This window comes from Triturus cristatus, chromosome 1_2, assembly GCF_964204655.1.
Source record: "Triturus cristatus chromosome 1_2, aTriCri1.1, whole genome shotgun sequence".
Lineage (NCBI taxonomy): Eukaryota > Metazoa > Chordata > Amphibia > Caudata > Salamandridae > Triturus > Triturus cristatus.
The window spans coordinates 304,993,506-305,013,792 of NC_140580.1; the positions used below are offsets into that span (position 1 = coordinate 304,993,506).

At 45.5% G+C, this 20,287-nt stretch overlaps 1 protein-coding gene across 1 annotated transcript in view; it reads right to left on the reverse strand.

Annotated features, from left to right (window-relative positions):
* The window catches only part of TYSND1 (trypsin like peroxisomal matrix peptidase 1), a 132,230-nt gene that overhangs the window by 64,940 nt on the left and 47,003 nt on the right, over window positions 1-20,287 (reverse strand). The window contains exon 3 of the mRNA XM_085603851.1: window positions 18,182-18,312. Within this exon, the coding sequence (XP_085459977.1) occupies window positions 18,182-18,312 (131 nt within the window). The remainder of the gene's footprint in view (window positions 1-18,181; window positions 18,313-20,287) is intronic.

Consider the following 20,287-nt stretch of genomic DNA (forward strand, 5'->3'; position numbering starts at 1 on the left):
TATGGCGGATATTATCCCAACCCACTCCAGACGTCTTATGGAGTATTATGAGTAGGAGTCTCTGAGAAAAGCACGACTGAGTTACTTCAGTATCTAGCGCTAAATTAGTGCCTTACCAAACTGTTGGGCACCATGTAGTGTAGTTCCTGTTTCCCTTATAGGCTCTGTTCATTGGAATAATATACACTATCGTTTTTGCATAGGACTAAGGTCAGTATGCTCCCATCGAGTACATTAAACGTAAATACTTGTCTCAGAATCGTGGAAACAATAGATAACAGTTTCACTCAGTCATTCGTCAGGGGTGGGGAAATCATATCGCCCGACGCCCGAACCATGTTGATTTTTATGATGGGCAAGAAGATTTAATGTCTATTTTGTCCGACGGACTAGTAGACCTTAAATCGCGGTAATAATATAGAAGCTGTGTGCACTCTGGGTCTCACAGCCAATCAAATGCTGGCAAAGAATCTGTAGAGGCCTCTGATTGGCTAGAAGGCCAAGACTGGGCTCTAGCCAGTGATTGGCTGGGAGAGTGAAGCGTCATGTTTCTGCTTCAGGCAGTTTGTGGCTGCCGTGAGGCTTACGTAAAAAAAACAAGCACTGCCTCGGTGTCAAACGCTTGGCACCATTCTAGGGATCTGCAACCGTCCAGTGATCTAGGGGAGTTTAGCTACCATCACTCTGCCTTCGAGGAGCAAGCATATTTATAACTCCGGTTTCTGGGGGGCACGTAAAAGCACGTAGTGAGTACGTTTACCCTTATTCCCCTAATTATAATGCTAAAATTCTGGCTTCCACGGGAGCCGGTGTGTTGCACACAAGTATGTATGAAAAAATACTTAAGGGATCGGGAGGTCGAGTTTTTTTCCCTTACGATGAGTAAGCAGTTTGGAGCCCCTCACAGGTAGTCCGATGTGGAGGTATTGGATTTTCGCTCTCCACAACAGATGATAGCATGCCAGATTTCTCCAGAATGCAGCAGCATTACCTTTTGGTAGGACGAGAGAAGTCTTTCTTCATGTCCCTGCAATATTTATGTATGCTAATTATATTTGAAGAATGCAGATGTCCTTTGAAGGATTATAATTTCCCTTCATTTGTAGTGACCCTCGGAAACAAATCAAGGCTGTTTTTGGTGCAGGTGTGCACATCAAGGTAGCGCGGCGATTATATCTTTCAGTTATGTGCAGTTCGGCACATGCACACTAGGTTTGTAATGCCATTCTTTTGCCTTGTTTAAGTAATCATGTTCTGAGAGGCCGTAAGGAATATTGCATTCAGAGCCTCCAGTTGCCAGATGATAATCACGCGTATCTCTTTGTTCTAATAGAAGTAAGCCTCGTTAGGTGCACTCTATGCTCCATTGGACTAATCACAATATGTATGTTACCAGTCAAGCACGTTTCCATTTTCTGGTATAACCCTATCTACTGGCCTTGGGAGAGTCTGAATTGGAGCACAGGTGTCTCTTCTCAAGTTCTCTACTTTGGTGATGAATATTTTGTGGCACCTCTGATGACTCGGTCTGAGGATTGTAAATCAATAGAACTAAGAAGCAGTTGATATTTAGTGCTCATATTTGAATGTGAGGCTTAGTGATATTTTGTCAAAACAGGCTTCCGGTGGCCTTTGGGCTCGGACAGGTGTGGCACCCCAGAGGAAGGCGTTTGTGAGCGCTTAGAGGAAGATTGGTTAAGCCACTTTACGGTCGAATAACATTAACATAAGAAGAACTAAGAACGCTGTAAAGAAATAGAGTATATAATTCTCTAGACCTGAGGGTGTTGTTGATTTATATATGATTTGTTCTACTTTAAGAACATGGAAGCAAAGTTCCACAGTGAACAAACTTTGAGTTGGATGCAGAAACGTTTACTTTGAACCAGACTCATATGAAATGATGATTTAACCAATGACTTGAGTGTAAGAGTGTGTTTTGAAATTTCTTCTTTAAAACAGTTTTTGCATTAGCCAGAGTTTTATTGGAAAAAAGAAAAATATATGTGATGAAAAGAAAATTATCACGATAAGTGAAGAAATAAATATTGTTGATATGAACACAAATAATATTTCACTGAGCCATTATCACATTCATTATAAATTGATGATGGTTGTGCATTGATAAAATAAGGTCAGACTTTTTTGTGTGCATTTTTTGAGTGTTTCCCTGCCCCATCGACTACTTCCAAACAGAGGGTCCTTAGCGTTTTTCAAAAGGTTGGCATCATTCCCATTGGCTGAGTGGATTCAACCCCCCCACCTTCGTGCCAGGCGTACAACGACCTCATTGGATTGCTGACACAGCCTTTGTGGTCGGTCATGGTGTGTTTGCATCTGAGTTTCAATCATGAGGCAGAGTGACAGCAGCAAGTACACTCAAATAGTAGCCTGGGGCCACATTTCCTTCCTTGCACTTGAGCCCAGTAGACAGTGGCTACTCCACTGCTTGTGAGTAGGTATACAGAGATCTAAATATGCAAACATAATACATATGTCTGGAGCGATCGAAGCACTAACGTAACCTTTGATTGCCTGGTCCCTGTCTGCACAGCTCTTAATATAAAAAAGAACATATACCCTTGGATCATGACCCTCTGCAGCTATAGGTGTTCAGCTTGCCATGTAATCATTGTTAACTTGTACCTGCATAGCATCCTGGACACATGAATTGCTTTCAAATTAGGGCATGCTGATTAATCTACTATAATTAAAGCTGCAAAAGGTGGCAAAAGTGTGCATTATATTACAGTCGTGTACTAGGATCTGCAATTTACAGTGAGTGTACACAAAATATGCAGGGGGATATTTCATATTTTCAGTTTCAGATTGCTTTTTCTGCACTTTTGCCCAGAATAATCCAGTCTAGAGGGTGTCTGTTACCCCGTGACTATTGCCTGTGTCTTGATTTCGAGATGATTTGCCTTAAATCTGTGCAGGTTATTTGGTTTTATGTTTCTGGGTCTCCCTTTTGTTGTGTTCCCTGTTTATTCTACTTTTCTCAGCCTCCCAGGTCGTTGACCTTCTGCCGTCAGTGGTGAAAGATGCTTCTATAAACCAGAATATTGGGGGTTAAACCAAATTGTTCTTTCTGCCCAGAATAAACTGTTCCCTGACCACTTGCCAAGAAAAGTGAACTCATAATCTTACAGATGCCTGCCTCCTCATCCTGATGCCTCCCGTTTGTCTTGGATCTTTCAGTTGCTTGTGGCTATAGTCCCTTCTCGCCACCACCATCTTTCCTTCTGCCACTTACTTCCTGCTTAGTGCTTCAACTCCTGTTCTACAAACCTGCCCACCTCTCTTCCCAGCATCTTCTAGCCCCCAACTCCAACTCAGGTCCCACATGTTTCCACTCTGTGAACTGACTGCAACAACCACCATCTACCTCTGATCTCCCGGCTAGTCCGTCACCAGTATCTTTTTTGCTACATGCTCACGAGCCACAACACTACTCTCTCCCCTAGTACTGCATCATCCTTGCTTTCCTCGAGGTCTGCACAATTACTAATAACTCCCTTTCACCACAGCGCTTTGTACACTCCAGTTTTTATTGGCACTCCATTTATCAACCTCTGGATATGGCAGACAGTCTGCTATACTTCAACTCATGGCACGCAGGTTACAGCAGTTGTCAGTGTGGAGCCAAAATCCACTGACTCACCTTGCCCGTTCAGATTCTGCTTTTATCTGTTCATGCTGCCTTAGTGAGGTAAAGGCAAGGACTCCCTTTGTGCCCTAGTCTTGTCACTTGCTCTCTCTGTCTTGGTATTATCTGACTTTCTTCATTTCATGTCTTTCTATTTCTCAAGGCAGTTTGGTTTTGCCCACGTTCTCCAGTTTTTCTTTCCAGCCCCCTAAAGTCACATCACTTTTCATTGAGGTCCCCCATGTCATTCCTTTTGTGTGGCCTTTCCCTCTGCCTCAATCAATTCCTCTCAATGTTTTAAATATAGCCATTCAGACCACACTTCTGTCTGTTTTTAAGAGCTATAATTTAAGGTACTCCATTTACTGAACTTAAGCGATGGAAGCTGGATTCTTGCCAGGATTTCAACTGCCACCTGCATATCACACCAGTAGTCAGAGGTGAGCCCTGACCCAGCTTGCCATCTTGCCGGTTTGCAAATTTTGCCTGTGCTTGTCTCTCCCACTGTGGCATGATTCAATCTCCTCCTCTTCCATTGTCCCAGGATTCTCTGACTTCCTACCCTTTTACACCCTGTACCAGAGTTGTATACCTTTTTCTATTGATTCCCATTTTATTTCTGCCCCTGCTCTAAACACTGGATTTTCCCATTCACCAAGTCAACCCTATCTTCGTGTTCTAGACCTATGGCAGGCATCACATTCCTCAAGCCAACCGTAGGATCTCCTCGTAAGTCTCTCAAACTGCACCTATCCTGTCTGCCCTCACACTATCCTTCATCTTGCTTGCTGGTCCTCACTTCCACCAGTGAATAGCTTGAGCTTCCTTTCTCCCTTTATCTTGCTCAACACTTTCAGGTATGCGTAATTGTCAGATATTTGTCCCATTGCCATGCCCTCACTGATGCAGCTAGTGGTTTGCTGGAATAGCCACTCATCACTAGTCTGCCCAGTGTGGTTCAATATTTACTTCGTCTTCCTTGACAATTCCATGTTTTGATTTTTGCAATTGACTTGTCCCTTATGCTGCTTCCTTCCTCCCAGAAGACCATTATGCTGCTTTTTCCACCTTCCTTTTACCTGGTTGTTTTGTCACAGAAGTATGTCTCCAGCCATGAAGCTTTGCTTGTTCCTGCTGATGGCTAACGTCCTGATTCAGCAGGAAATTATGTGCACTCGGTTTCAATGAAGAATGCACACTTCTACATAAGATTTTGTTTATGCCAATCATGTTAGTGGGCCTAAACAGATCTTTTGTCTTATACATTTTGTAACCTCTGCACTCATCACATTATTAAGCCTATCTGGGTTTCTTCCTCGATCGCCACTCATCATTTACAGCATGCCAGCATGCCTGTAGGACTGTGATTGCTGTAGGGGCAGATTGCAGGGCTCACAGTGTACAGGAAGGAGAGTAGTTTGGTGAAGAGGTATCAACTGTTGGCAGCCTTTTTGTTAGCCAAGCAGAACTCGCAAACCGTCTAAAGAAATGCAGTTAGTCTGTTGTGAGAGAGTGGATGGCAAGGGATGTAAAGCACTTAACAAGCCTACAATAGAGCAATTTGGGGTTGAGATAAGATATTGGAGTGGAAGAGGTATGGAACCTGTAGAGAGTGGAGAAAGGGGCATAGAATATGTAGTAATCTGGAGGCAAAGAAGCCAAGCATCAAACCTGTATTGTGTGTAGTGGATGAAGGGGCATGGAACCTGTGGCCTGTAATGAGAGAGTGGAGGAAAAACACTATTCAGTCTGTATTGAGAGTAATAGGGGGATAAAGCTTATAGTGTGAAAGCTCAGACACAATGGGTGATGGATCCTATGATGAGTCTGTGGAAGGATTATGGATTGTAATTAAGAGGAAATGGGACCAGTTTACCATCTATGGTGAGAGGAATGTAGAAGCTTATAGGTTGCTGTAAGGAAATGTGTGGTTGCTTACAACTGATGGGCAGAAACAGAGGGCAAGTTTACTTAGGAGGGTGTTCCTGATTAATAAAGCAAGTGTGCTGCCTCATCTAAATGATTTAGGTAAAGGGGACAAGTGGATTTCATTACAGGACAAGAAGATTTCTGTAGGACTTTGTCCCTTGGACAAGTACATTTTTTCAAAAATTCCACACCCCTGATTCGTGCATGCTTAGTTTCTCCAGAGTTACACAGAAATAGATAGACAGGCTTTTCAATAAAAGGGTTTATTGAACAGTCTTGTTTCTCGTGTAAGAGATACGAGCTGTTACAATCATTAGACAGTAATCAAGATATAATACGCACAGCGTAAGCAGTAAGAAGAAATAATACTGCAATAGCATTGTCTTTTAGCTATGACATATAATCATATATACACTTACATAAATGACACAGGCTAAAAAGTGAATACTCGTCTGATGCTTCTAAATAGTTCTACCCCAGTGTACCTAACCTAAGTGTAGCATGAGGTAAGAAGCAGGTGCTGTTTTCTATAGTATGGTATATACTAAGTTTAGTATGCCAAGAGTCCCTCTAGGTTCTAGTCAGCGCCATACCTTTAGAATGAGAGAGGTGGGAATCTCTTTCCGGGTCTCAAACTCTAACACCCCACGAAGGGAGTCAGAACACTGGAAGCTGGATTCTCTGCGAGCAGGGACGACCGCGTCTGGTCAGTGCGTCAGGCCAGGATATGGTCTATTCCAAACCTGCCGTGGCGAACCGCGAAGTCAAGTCGTGCTGAGTCGTGCCGTGGTTTGCCATGGTAAGGGAAGGTATATTTATACCTGGAAGGTGCTTAGGAATGCTAGCATTGACGTAAAGTCGGGCAGAGGAAGACGTCATGGATCAACCCCTAAGGAATAGTAGTTCATGCATAATAGAGGAGTTCTTGGAGAAATCAATAATCCTAGCTAGGGAAAGTCCCATTCGGCTTAAGGGTCTGGTTTCTAAGAACTCGTTGTGACGTGGGATGGACGGATGTAGCCATGCCTGTATTTGGATTGCATGGCTAATGCCTAAATAAGGACTGGGATTCTATGCCTAAATAAGGGCAATGCGAATTGTGCCTATAAAAGGACATGATTCAGGGAAACCTATATACGGGTATCTAAATCGAAACACAACACTTGCAAACATTGTATGTTAAGAGTCAATGGTGGTTAGAAACACAAAGTCAGGATATAAAAGGTAAAGCAGTGAATGTGGCTGTTTTTACTCATAAGACTTTATTGCTTCCCAAAGTAACCCTTATTTCCAATCTTAGAATAACAACAGATTGAGAAAAAACCATCAAGGATCTAAACCTACGATTTACAGTGTGCATGCAGCTCCTTGATGCCAGTAAATAGATCACTGTGCTATATTAGAAGGCGTGCAACTGAGGAACTGGAAGCAACAATACGATCTCGGTGTCAAAAGCAGTAACCCACTAATCTAACTAAATAAAATTCAAAACTGAGATCTGCTTGTTACACGATGTGCTTTGCAGCAGGCACATTAACAGTCATGCTACTTTAGGAGTCAAAACTGTGACTGGACAAAACACACAACTCTTCCAGAACTGTGTTAACCACTAGAGTTATCTAACTACTAAAATAATCCCTCAAAATTTCTGGGTACACAATGATCTCTTCAGAAGGCGTCTTAGACCTGTAAGACATTTTAAAATGCAGCTCCTTTGCGACCTAGTAAGTAATCAAGAGCAATTTCTCTCTCACATATGTCCTTGCTGTCAATTTCTTTGCAATAGATATTTTTTTTAAATGTATAGATGTCAGATTCTGCTTTTCAAGCTGCGACTCCACCCACTTTCCTCTGCCAGACCTTGACCCCCAATTTATTGATTTCCACAGTAAATTTTTTTCAGTTTCAGCACTAACCTGGGGAAAATTTCATGTGTGAGGAGTTACTAAGTGCAATTACTAAGTGCAGTAAACGACACAAAATTTATAACTGCAATCTCTGTGCAAAAAGTAAGGGGGGGCGGCAAACTCCGCTCCGCTAGTGGAGTTTCAATCAATCACTGCATTTGTAAAGCGCGCTACATACCCGAGAGGGTCTCAAGGCGCTGGGGGGGGGGGGGATGGGGGGGTGCTACTGGTTGATGAGCCAGGTCTTGAGGAGTCTTCTGAAGGCCAGCAGGTCATGGGTCTGTCGTAGGATGGTGGGGAGAGTGTTCCAGGTCTTGGCGGCGAGGTAGGAGAAGGATCTGCCGCCGGCGGTGATTTTTCGGATGCGAGGGACTGTGGCGAGGGCGAGGTTGGCTGAGCGGAGGCTTCGGGTGGGGGTGTGGAAGCTGAGTCGGTTGTTGAGGTAGGTGTGTCCGGTGTTGTGCAGTGCTTTGTGCGCGTGGATCAGGAGCATGAAGGTGATCCTTTTGTTGACGGGGAGCCAGTGCAGGCCTCTCAGGTGAAGTGTGATGTGGCTGCGGCGGGGGACGTCGAGGATGAGTCGGGCCGAGGCGTTCTGGATGCGTTGGAGTCGTCTCAGGAGCTTGTTTGTAGTTCCTGAGTAGAGGGCGTTCCCGTAGTAGAGTCTGTTGGTGATGAGGGCCTGGGTAACGGTTTTTCTCGTGTCGAGGGGGATCCATTTGAAGATCCTGTGGAGCATACAGAGGGTGTTGAAGCAGGACGCGGAGACAGCGTTGACTTGCCTGGTCATGGAGATAATGGAGTCGAGGATGACCCCCAGGTTGCGTGCGTGGTCCGTGGGTTCCGGGGCTGTGCCTAGTGACGTGGGCCACCAAGAGTCGTCCCCGGCTGATAGGGTGGGTCCGAGAATGAGGACCTCTGTCTTGTCTGAGTTCAGCTTCAGTCTGCTGTCCTTCATCCAGTCGGCTACGGTCTTCATTCCTCTGTGGAGGTTAGCTTTGGCGGTGTGGGGATCTTCGGTGAGGGATATGATCAGCTGGGTGTCGTCGGCGTAGGAGATGATGTTGAGGTTGTGTTGTCGTGCGACGTGGGCGAGGGGGGCCACGTAGATATTGAACAGCGTCGGGCTGAGGGAGGATCCCTGTGGGACGCCACAGATGATCTCGTAGTTTTGGAGCGGAAGGGTGGGAGGAGGACGCTCTGGGTTCTGCCGGAGAGGAAGGATGTGGTCCAGACCAGGGCCTTCTCTTGGATACCGGCGTCATGGAGGCGTGCTGATAGGGTGCGGTGGCAGACCGTGTCAAAGGTTGCTGATAAATCCAGGAGGATGAGGGCGGCGGTTTCTCCTTTGTCCATCAGGGTCCGGATGTCGTCAGTGGCGGCGATGAGGGCGGTCTCGGTGCTGTGGTTGCTGCGAAAACCAGGGTCCAGGATGTTGTTAACTTCGAGGTAGCGGGTCAGCTGTTTGTTGACAATCTTCTCGGTCACTTTTGCCGGGAAAGGGAGCAGGGAGATGGGCCGGACGTTCTTGAGGTCCTTGGGGTCCGCCTTGGGCTTCTTCAGAAGGGCGTTGATCTCGGCGTGCTTCCAGCTTTCTGGGAAGGTTGCTGTCTCGAAGGAACAGTTGATTGTTTTCCGGAGGTGGGGCGCAATGGTTGCGCTGGCTTTGTTGAAGACATGGTGAGGGCAGGGGTCCGATGGGGATCCGGAGTGGATGGAGTTCATGGTTTTGATGGTATCTTCGTCGCTGACGCTGGACCAGACGGTCAGGCGACTGGTGCGAGTGGTAGTCGCAGGGGTGGTGGACTCGGTGGTGGGTGGGAGGAGGAGGTGGGAGCGGGTCGGCCAATGGGAGTGAAGGGGGCGGGGCCGCAGGGGCTCAGCGGCAGGGAAAAAACCCGGGGAAAAAACCCGGGGAAAAAACGGCGGGAAAAGACGGCGGGAGAGGGACAACAGAGCACAGGGGTACAGAAAGCAAAACACAGGGGCACAGAATGAAAAAACAAAGTGGCACAGAAAGCCAAGCGCAGGGGTACAGAATATAAAAGGGAGCGAGTAGTCAGGCGGCAAAAGCGGCAACGGAGGTTCAACCCACAGGGGGCTGCGTGGCGGATGGGGGGAGCGACCTGCCTGGTGACAGGGTCAAAGGTCACTCTCTACCACCGCTTCGCGGCCTCCATATGAGGGCAGAGGGAGGGAGGAGCAGCTGGGAGGTGGGAGCGGGGCGGCCAATGGGAGTGAAGGGGTCGGGGCCGCAGGGGCTCAGCGGCGGAGGGAAAACCCGGGGAAAAAACATCAGGAAAAGACGGCGGGAGAGGGACAACAGAGCACAGGGGTACAGAAAGCAAAACACAGGGGCACAGAATTAAAAAACAAAGTTGCACAGAAAGCCAAGCGCAGGGGGACAGAATAAAAAAGGGAGCGAGCAGTCAGGCGGCAAAAGCGGCAACGGAGGTTCAACCCACAGGGGGCTGCGTGGCGGATGGGGGGAGCGACCTGCCTGGTGACAGGGTCAAAGGTCACTCTCTACCGCCGCTTCGCGGCCTCCATATGAGGGCAGAGGGAGGGAGGAGCAGCTGGGAGGTGGGAGCGGGGAGTTTGAGGAGTTTTGCGACTACGCACACTCCAACACAGAAGAGGAGTCCAGGGGGAACAAGGACTGTGTACATGACGTGTGTTTGTGCGGGAAACTGTGAACATAAGCACAAATGCCTGCAGTGCATGCGGAGATGGTGTTTTTGTTGAAATTATTCTATGTATGTGCTGCTTTGGTTGTGGCTTGAATTGGCTCGGATGCGGAGTGTACTCCATTATTTACTGTTAGTTAAGTATTTCATATTGCCATGAAATCAAAGCGGCCTGGCGGGAGCTCCGGACATGATGGTAATTGTAGCAGCGACTGAAACGTACACCATATGGCAGAGTCTGGCAGACATTGCTTGGGCTACTGTGTGCACATGGCTTGGTTCCAGCTCCCTTCCCCGCAATCTTGACTTTGCGGTCAGCTCGCTCTGAAAGTGAAACCTGAAACCTTTCCATTTCTGGGTGGCACAGGGCATCGCAGTCTGCCAGCCGTGCACTAGCTTCACTGCACCATGCCAGCAGTGGGCGGCAAGCCATCTTCCTAGGTGTGAAAGGTCAATGAGATGCAATGTAGGCAGCATGATTCATTACAGGCTGCAGCCGTGGAGGAAAAGCGGATGTAAAATGGAACCAAACAAAGTCAAAGTGAACTAAATGAACCTGCAAAAGTTCCAGCAATTACATCCATCACGCTTTTGCGGTCAAAGTACATGATTTAAAAGAATCATAAACTGAAAGCAGTTTAGTAAGGCAGAACTGATCATGTCTAGCCATTTAGCGAGGGGCATATCAGACTCAGCTTGATACGTGGCCGGCACTGCCCGTACTCGTAGAACAATCTTGATTAATCCCTGGTGCCTTAAAATCCCAGACATCAAATCAAATTTCACTAAAGCCACTGATCTTGAATCATCTGGGAGGCCTATAAAACAGTGTTAAAGGGGCAGGCTTTCTCCCTAGCAGTGGGGCATAAGAAAGAGAAGTGTAGAAGACTTGAGGAACTAGAGCATGATATTCTAGACAGGGAGCATGCAGTTATAAACGCACAAGATGACACAGCTGCCCATATCTTAGAGCTCAAGCGGAAGGAATATAGAGACCTAACTATCGAGGCTGCCAAAGACAGAGAAAGGGCACAACAGCACGGATTATATGAGCTAGGAGACCGTGCCGGTAATCTACTGGCATGACTAGAAAGACGGGACAGGGCTGATCGATGGGTTGAAGCCATACATGGTCTGCATGGTTTATGGTTGAGGGACCCACAAGTTATAGCGGAGGGATTTGCAGACTATTTTAGGCAACTCTATTCCCCCAAGCCTCATACACAGTTGACAATTCGCTGGAATTACTCAAAGATATTGAGATCCTGACATTAAGCAAGGACATTAACCAAGGACGACCAACAGGTACTTGAGGCAGGTACACGAGGAAATCACAGCTGCTATACATAATATACAGGCTGGGAAGGCCATAGGGCCAAATGGCATCCCAATAAAACTCTTCAAATTGACTGCCACCAAGGTGGCCCCCCATCTGCTCAATATGTATGTCGAGAGCAAAAGCAGGAGATATTGCACTGTGGCCAGCGATTTGCCTCCATAATTGTAATTCATAAGATGGGTAAGCCGGCTGAGGATTTTTCCTTCTACGGTCCCATATCTTTACTTAATTTTGAGGTACAAATCCTGGCCAAAATACTGGTGACATGATAACAATATTTACCAAATTAGTACACCCTGACCAATCCGGATTCATGCCAGGTAGGAATACAGCCCTAAATCTGAGGAGATTAAATGAGGTAGGCTAGGAAAGATACAGTTCAGGAAAGCGCCGCCATACTTTCCCTCGACGCCCGCATGGCATTCGATACAGTAGAATGGCCCTACATGTTTGATGGGCTGGAGCGTATGGGCCTTGGGTGAAAGTTCATTGAATGGATCTGGTTATTATATACCGGACCTCTCGTGCAGGTAGTGGTGAACAGCTACATATCAGAGACATTTGCCCTGCATCATGGAACAAGACAGGGCTGCCCCTTAGCGCCCATTTTATTTGCTCTAATTCTGGAGCCCTTGGCGAGGTAGATCCGCGGAGATCCGCTGATACAGGGATTAAAGTGGAAAGATGGCTGGGAGGATAGAATCTCACTCTATGCAGATGACATTTTACTATATGTTGCGTCCCCGCGCATTTTCATTGACAGGGTCCTCCAGATCTGCTCCGACTACGGGAGGTATTCTGGCTACACCATCAACTGGTCCAAGTTGGTAATATACATGCTATGGGGGCCCGCCCCTGTCCTCCTAGCCGAATATGAAGCGACCATAGTGTCAGATGGTTTGTGTTACTTGGGTATATTCGCTACGGCCGACCCAGCACTTTTTCATGAGCGGAATCTGCTGCGCCCTTTGACACGCCTACAAGGTGATGTTCGAGATTGGCAGGCTCCACCAATTTCCCTACTCCGGTGCGCAGCGTTATACAAAATGATGGCACTGCCCAGTTTCTTATATGCCCTTCAAAACACGTCATACAGCGTACTTCAACTCAATAGACAGGTAAGTCAGAACGCTATTATGGGATGGGAAACCACCTCGTATTGCAGCATCCCAAATGGTCCGGGGGTGGTATGATGCCGGCATAGCTCTAGTCAGTATTCGGGCTTACTATTGGACGGCACAGCTGTCGATCATTAATAAGTGGGTATACGGTCCCATGCAGGACCTGGCTTGTCGAATGGATAGGTGGTTGATGAGCAGTGGGGGATTCAGAGAAGCCTTGTATACGAAACCAGGTAGGCAACAGCTCTCAGGCCCAACGGCCCTTACAGTGGCCCTGTGGCATTCAGTCACGAGAAGACTAGGCTGGCGCAATAAGCTCACTCTGATCACACCCCTATGGCATACTGAGATACTGGTCAAGCTCATCAGATATCGAGGATTCGACAAATGGGACACCATTGGCTTGTCAACAGTGGGGGACCTTGTTAAAAAAAGTAAAATCATCACGGTCACAGAGCTAGAAAAAGACAGTACGATCTATCTGCTGGGGAGGCATTTAGGTACACACAGATACAACACACTTTGAAGTCAGTGCTCAAACGGAGGGACAAGTGCCGGAAGCTTCACCTCTGGAAGATAGGTTAGTCACGTAGCACATAGACTATAAAATGATTGCACTTACCTATAGCAAGATAATCAACAACACTCCTGATCCACTGCAATAACTATTGAGGAGTTGGCAAGTAGACCTGATGGAATTAGAGGAGGAGGACTGGCGAGACGCGTTGTCCTCCCTGTGGGAAGTGGCCATATCATCACGTCTGCGGTTAATCCAGCCAAAGATCCTGCATAGAACCTACATCTCACGTACCTTGCTGGTTAAGATGGGTAGAAGTATTAATGACAAGTGTACAAGGAGATGTGGCGGGACTGGCACCCTCTACTATACACTCTGGGAATACCTTGTCATCCAGATGTACTGGAACCATGTTGTGGCGGCGGTATAGGGAGTTAGTGGTGTCATCCTACCAGTGACACCCAAAGTGTGTCTACTAAATATATGGGAGGACTCTGATATGAACCGCTCTGACCAACTCTGGCCCCATTGGGTTTCATGATCGCTATATGGAATACTGCCCCAAGATGGGGGGTGCCGGAGCCGCCAACCCTGGTGGAATGGGAGCGAGATATGTATTGGTGTATGTTTGCAGAAAAAGCTGTATACCAGAGTAGAGGGTGCCCACAGAAATGGGACAGGTTATGGGGGGAAATGGAACGTACACAGGTGCAGTATCTGTGCTTCCCCTTCCACACGAGGAGGTTGTCCACCGTGGTCTAGCCATCTCACAGACACCTGCTGTCGAGCATAGAGGAGGGGGAGATATTGAAATTGCTGTGTAACCAACTGGGAACAAAATGCTTAACTGTCTTGTTCGGTATAAATCCTATTGATCCATGGATGTATGATGTTATGCATATTTAAATAAAAAAATGTTCTAAAAAAAAACAGGTTATAGGCTTGACGAAGATAAAAGCGAGAGAAAATTGTAGCTGAAGCTGTGCAGATCATCATCAGGTGAGACAGAGGGATGAGGGAAGCAAGTCAGAAGAATGATCTCTTCATTCAGGTGGAACTGAAACAGCACTTTTAGGATGATGAAGGAATGAGCTGGAAGAACCACCCTGTTCCTGTAAAACTTTGAAGGGCTGTTGTGTGCAAAAGGCCACTTAAAAAGGCCTTATTCCATGAGGGAATTTTTACATCAGAGGTTGCCACTGACTGAAAAGCACTGTGCACCACCCAGATTACGGTCTCAGGAGGCTGCAGAATATCATACCAGAAGGAAACAGGTGCTTCAGAACTTGCAGATAATTCTCTCAGCCAAACGGCACAAAAAATGTAAGGCATCATCAATGGTACATGAGAGAAGGTTGATGTTCTTAACATAGGCTTAATGGCAGACTAGGAGCTACGTACGTTTGTATTTGGCTTTAGTGGAGAATATTCTGGTAGCTTTTAGTAAATTGAGGTTCTTGAAGGAGAGGTTTGAATGCTGAAAGGGTAACTTCTCAAAAGCGTATTTGCAAGAAGGGCAATGTTAGGAGACATTTAGCTCTACCATCCGTCCATGGACAAGTGGCGGTCCCTCTGGGGAGGTGTAGGAATTCTGCCTTTTCTGCATGGTTTGCCCAGATTTTTTGCCTTTAGCCGGACCCTATATTTTTGCTGGCTATAGAACTCTGTGCACTTTACCTCTGCTAACCAGTGATGAAGTGTTTGTGCTCCTTCTTTCAACAAGGTAAAATTGGGATATTTCTAATTGGCATATTTACCTTACCCTTTAAGTCCATAGTACATAGTACAAAGTGTACCCAGGGCCTTTAGTTTACATGTCACCACTTGACTGCAGCGCCTACTGTGCCATCCACAACAGTGACATTGCAAACATAACGACAGGTCTACCATTTTTAGCCTGGCTGTTGCAGTTTTAAACCGCAAATTTGACATGTCAAAATAACCCCTTTTGATAGACATAAACTTTATTTTTAAATATTTATAAGTCACCGCTAAGTAGGCCCTATTGCCCATAAGGCAGGGTGCATGATATTTAAAAGTAGGACATGCAGAGATTGAATGTTACACACGTCCTTACAGTGAAAAGTCCCAAAAGCTATTTTTACTGCTGGAAGGGTGATAGTTCCACAAGAAAACCCTGGGGTGCAATATTAAATACTAATACTGTATCTCAGAACCTGAAGTTGCATATTGCTCTCCAATTTCTGCCAGCCAGTAGTTAGCATTTAAACTGCCCACTTGATGAGGTGTGAATTTGCTCTCAGGGTTGAGACAAAGGCTTTAGGTTTACATGAGGTATAGGAGTGCCCTTGACAGGATATCCTGTGGGCTGGGCCCAGGAACTTGATTAACTTTAAAGAGGCCTACACTGTCACAAACAGATGTAGCTAACACTAGTACCTGCTTCCTTCTTCCCCCCTTCCCCCAATCAGGCAGGCTCTAATCAGAGTGGGCCTCTTTTAGACATTACAGTCAAATCCTGCTTGAGTCTCTAAACCTGTTTGGACAGGTCTGCGGGGGTTCTTACAAATAAAACTTGGGGTGCACTTCAAAGGGCGAGAACAGGATGCCAAAACAATTTTTCTATTTCCACTGTTTTGTGGCTGGGAAATACCGTTTTGGCTTTGCCAGACTTCTATGTCTGAGTTTGTTGTGATTATAGGACCTGCTTTAAACGGAATTTAACTGTTAGATGTGGGAGGGACCTAGGATTGCCATAATCAACTTCCCACCACCCCTCGCCCTGCCCTCAGAGCCCAAGTTTAGGGTGGTGAAGAGTTCGCCATCTTGAAAATGCCCACCACCTGGACTCGGAGGATTCAGACGTGACCATGACCTCTTGGTTTAAGATATGATTTGGAGGTACTTCCTGTGAGACTTCAGAAGATCTAGGTAAAAGAAGGTGTTCTGAAGGTCCACTGAGAACATGTAGTCTTTGCTCTGAACAGCTGTCCTGCCCTGAGCCAAAGTTAGGGAGAGGAAAAGATTGACGTAGTCAAGATCACAAAATGCGAAATGGAGTGAAGTCCCTTACCTTTTTCCTTAGAAGTGTGTAATGGGACTAGTATCCATGTACTCTTTTTGTGGGCTGGACCACCTCAATGGTTTTTAAAAAGAGCAGCTGCTCAACCTCCAGCAAACGCCTCTGGGACGCTAAACAAGATAGTAGCAGTCTGGTAGGTGGAAGTAATGGCAGTTGTAGAAGATAGGTATTCTTCACCACAGAAAGGACACATGCACTGTTGGTGTCTGTGTCCAGTGGTAGTTAGTGGAGGGAAAGCCTTCCCAACTACTGGCATGGAGTGGGCCTCGTGAAATGGTGTGGAGAAAAGTGGGTGATTTACAACAAAGTCAATGGGGCTTCTCTGCCATGGCTGAAGATTGGGGAAGTAAGCTCCACAGTACGTTTCTTCTTTCCACCGGCCTTCTTTGGGAGGGAAGATTTAGAATCCAGCTGGGAATCTGAATTGAAATAACATCCTTGAATACTGGAAAGAGTTGTTCACTGGAAAGAGATGCAGCTAGTAATGCTTGAATGGCATCAAACGATTGGTCTAGCCTTTGCCCATCTTTTACTATAGAAGGGCTCATTTTGTCATGGTATCAAACAAGTTCCTCTCATAATGGGGTAGGTTGATGACTTAGTCCTGCAGCTTAGGACTTGAATCATGGTACTGTTGCCGCTGGACATCAGTAGTTCCTGCACTCCAGCTGCCTTTGCCCAGTATAGGCATCAATAGGTACCGTTTCTGTTCATAGTCCAAAAATAAGGAGGTATAACAGTCAAATAATGTCAGAGATACAGAGCGGAGCAGGTCATTCTGATAACTGCCTTCTGCGGGTAGAGACCAATGAATTGGCAGATCACCTTAATATATATATTTCAGATACTGTACTTGGGGCCCAGAACTTTAACTCTAATGACTTTAACTTGGTAGCCCTGGAGAAAGGTTTTTTCTAAATCACAAGCCTCCTAATCTGTTGTGTTGGTGTCCATGTCTTCAAGGATGGATCTCTTGTCGGGACTGGATGGACCAGACAGATCGAAGTAGAACTAATCCATTCAATTAGGGAAATCATGGCTGAAATCAGAGAGACTGATGTTGATGGGTTATCATCTGGCCACTGGAGCTGCAAAGGGGAGCTAGAGGAGGAGGCAAGAGCTGAAATGGTACTTGAAGGAGACAGGAAAGTAGGTTATTCTTGACTTTACTCCATGCTCAGTGAATCCAGGAAGGTGACTGAGGAAAGACAATCCGGATGGGAGCTAATCTAAAAGCTGGACCCACAGGGAGCGGCGAGGGGAGTGACATCTAGTCCAACTGCACTGGTTCAAAGGTTCGGATGAAACCAACAAGTTTGCCATGTAGTCTACAGTCACTGAGGGAGGGGCAGCAAGGTAAGAGTTTAAACTAGTGAAGTCTCTTAACTATACTCACCCTTTTACGCTCACCCTTTAACTGCAAGGTGTACAGAACAAAATGTGTGAAAACTGGGTGAGGGGTTGAGGATTTTCTCACTTAAAAAAATATTGTGTTTTTTTCAATTCAAAGATGATGACTTGCGGTGGGACACCGTCATATGATAAAGAGAGCTAGCACGTAATCAGGGCCTAATGTACAGTCCTGACCAAAATTAAATCGAACATTTACAGGATTTAAAAACTTCTGGAGTTTGAAAATTTCAGGAGACTCAAATATTTGAACTAATTATAGAGTAGTCTTTTCTAGTAGGAAGTTTGCAAACGAAAAGGCTGTTGTATTTAAGTCAGTCTCATGTACCCAGGGATATTAGGAGTCTTGCTGTATTACGTGGTAGACAGCCAGAGTAAAAATTCATGAGGGAGAAGTGGAAGGTAATCGCTTTTGATGTATGATGAGCTCATAATTAATTCGACCGTGGTCTGTGGTTAGGAAGAATCAAATTGCTGTCCACCGATTTAAATCTAAATTGTGAACAAGAGCCATTCAAATAAATGTTTCAATAGGGTGTCTTGTCTGGCTGTGGTATCTAGCTGATATTCTGAACTTACCTGTTTTATATACAGAGCCCAAGGCTGGCTCTACAAAACCAAGAAAACTTTTCTCCAATTCCACAACTGCGATGTCGAAGGGGGAGTACTCCTTTGTAGCAAACACCACTTTTCCACTGATTGCATGAAACCTAGGCAAAATGAGGACACTTATTAAGGACTGATGAAGAAAGCATAATTGCTCTGAAAGCGGATTTTCCTCTCTCTTGTTCAGTGCTCACGTTTCAATACTTCAATAGGTTCATTTTGTTTCAACCCTGAAAGCATTTTTAAATCTACATTATCCTCAACAGTAGTAAACAATGTTAACAAGCATTGACATAGTCATTAGGTCTCGACATATAAGGGTTTAGCCATGCAGCACATTATCCTATGCCGCCAGGGATTGAAGAATTAAACAATTACTACACACTGGGTCATGCAGTGTAATTCAGGAATACGTGCTTGCCTCAGGAAAAATGTATGGACACATGCTAAGGCATTTTAACGCACAGACAGAAAGATAAGGGCCTCGATGATGCAAGTCAACAGCACTAAAACATTCTGTGTGGGACTGCATCACTTGAGTTTTGCCCAGCCTATGAAAAAAAGCAGTGAAGTACTTTCCAATGGCTAAGACTTCACATCCCTCCTCCCCAAGGCCTCTATTTACCTTCGCCAGAGTTTTCCAATCAAAACTCTGCTCCCAGCATCCGTTTACCAGCAAGTACCCGGCCCAGCCTTCTGTCCCAGCCCCCTGGGTATAGGAGCACTAAACATAGCAGCAACAACAAAATGCTCCCATTTGTCAGGTAGAGGGGAAATAATGAATAAACTGGGACGGCATGGGCATCACATAATCTCCGTGCAGCTAAAAACAAAAAAAATAACCTGACCTTGGGTGATGTAACTGGCTCTTTTGTAAAGCCCTCCAATACCTTAAGGTCAGTCAAGTTCGCACTCTATAAAAATGCCTCCTAAAATTAATCTGAGCTAGTGTAATGTAACTAACACTCATGAAAAGAGCTCCCACACCTGCGGGATGCTTGAGTTCACACTATATAATAAAAAATGTCTCAAAGTCTCTGGGGAGCTGCCGTGAATGTGCTTTGAAATTAGAGCTCTGAGAGGAGGAGGACGGCCGGAAGAAGCAGCAGTGCAGGCATGCAGTCGCAAGGAAGGAGGTAGGAGAGACGAATGCTGCTCCTATTTGTCAGTTAGAGGGGAAATATTGAATAAACAGGGCCAGCGTCGGCATCACTTTATCGCCGCGTACCTGAAAAGAAAATATTAACCTAACCTTGTGAAATATAACAGGCTATTTTGTAAAGTGCTTCAATACCTTTGGGTCAGTCGAGTTTGCAATCTATAAAAATGCCACCAAAAATTAATCTGACATTGTGTAATGTAGCAAGCGCTCATATAAAGCGCCCCAACACCTCAAGTTCACTTAAAAATGATAGGGCACTAATGGTTTATGCTTAAAAACCAAACTAGGAGGCAAGACAACTGTCATGTAAACCCTGTACGTGAGTCAATTAAATTTATTATGGAGCAACATTAAAAAGTCTAATAAATCAAGTAACAGGTTTTTGTACAATGGCTATTCTGGACTCACATATTTTAAAGTGCTTTCATACACGGTACTATAGAAAAAGGTTTTGATTACATAAAATGTTTGATAAATGGGAGGTTAAGATTTTGTCTTAAAACCAAAATTTAAGACAAACTTAAGATAAAATCCTAACTTTACTACTCCTAAATGCCTTTTGTGAATTCCGAAAGTCGTAAAGTTAGGATTTTGCCTCAGATTACTTTTGTGAATCGGGCACCCTGTTGGGCAACTCACAGAACAAACACAGCTTGCACTTCATGACACCTCAGGAACGTGATAGATACTACGGCAGCTCACTAAAAGACAAAAGCATCCCTTCTTTTGACTCTAAGCGAAAAGAAAAGTCGAGCAGAGTAGGCTTACTCCAGAATAATGGTTTGAGTTAGAATGTACATGTCACTACATTGGGAGAATCGTTACATCACAAACTTGTTTTTATACAATAGAAAAAGAGAGAAAGGTTTTCGTTTATTTCTAATTTATTTTTCTTTATGGTTAATTTTGAAATGGTG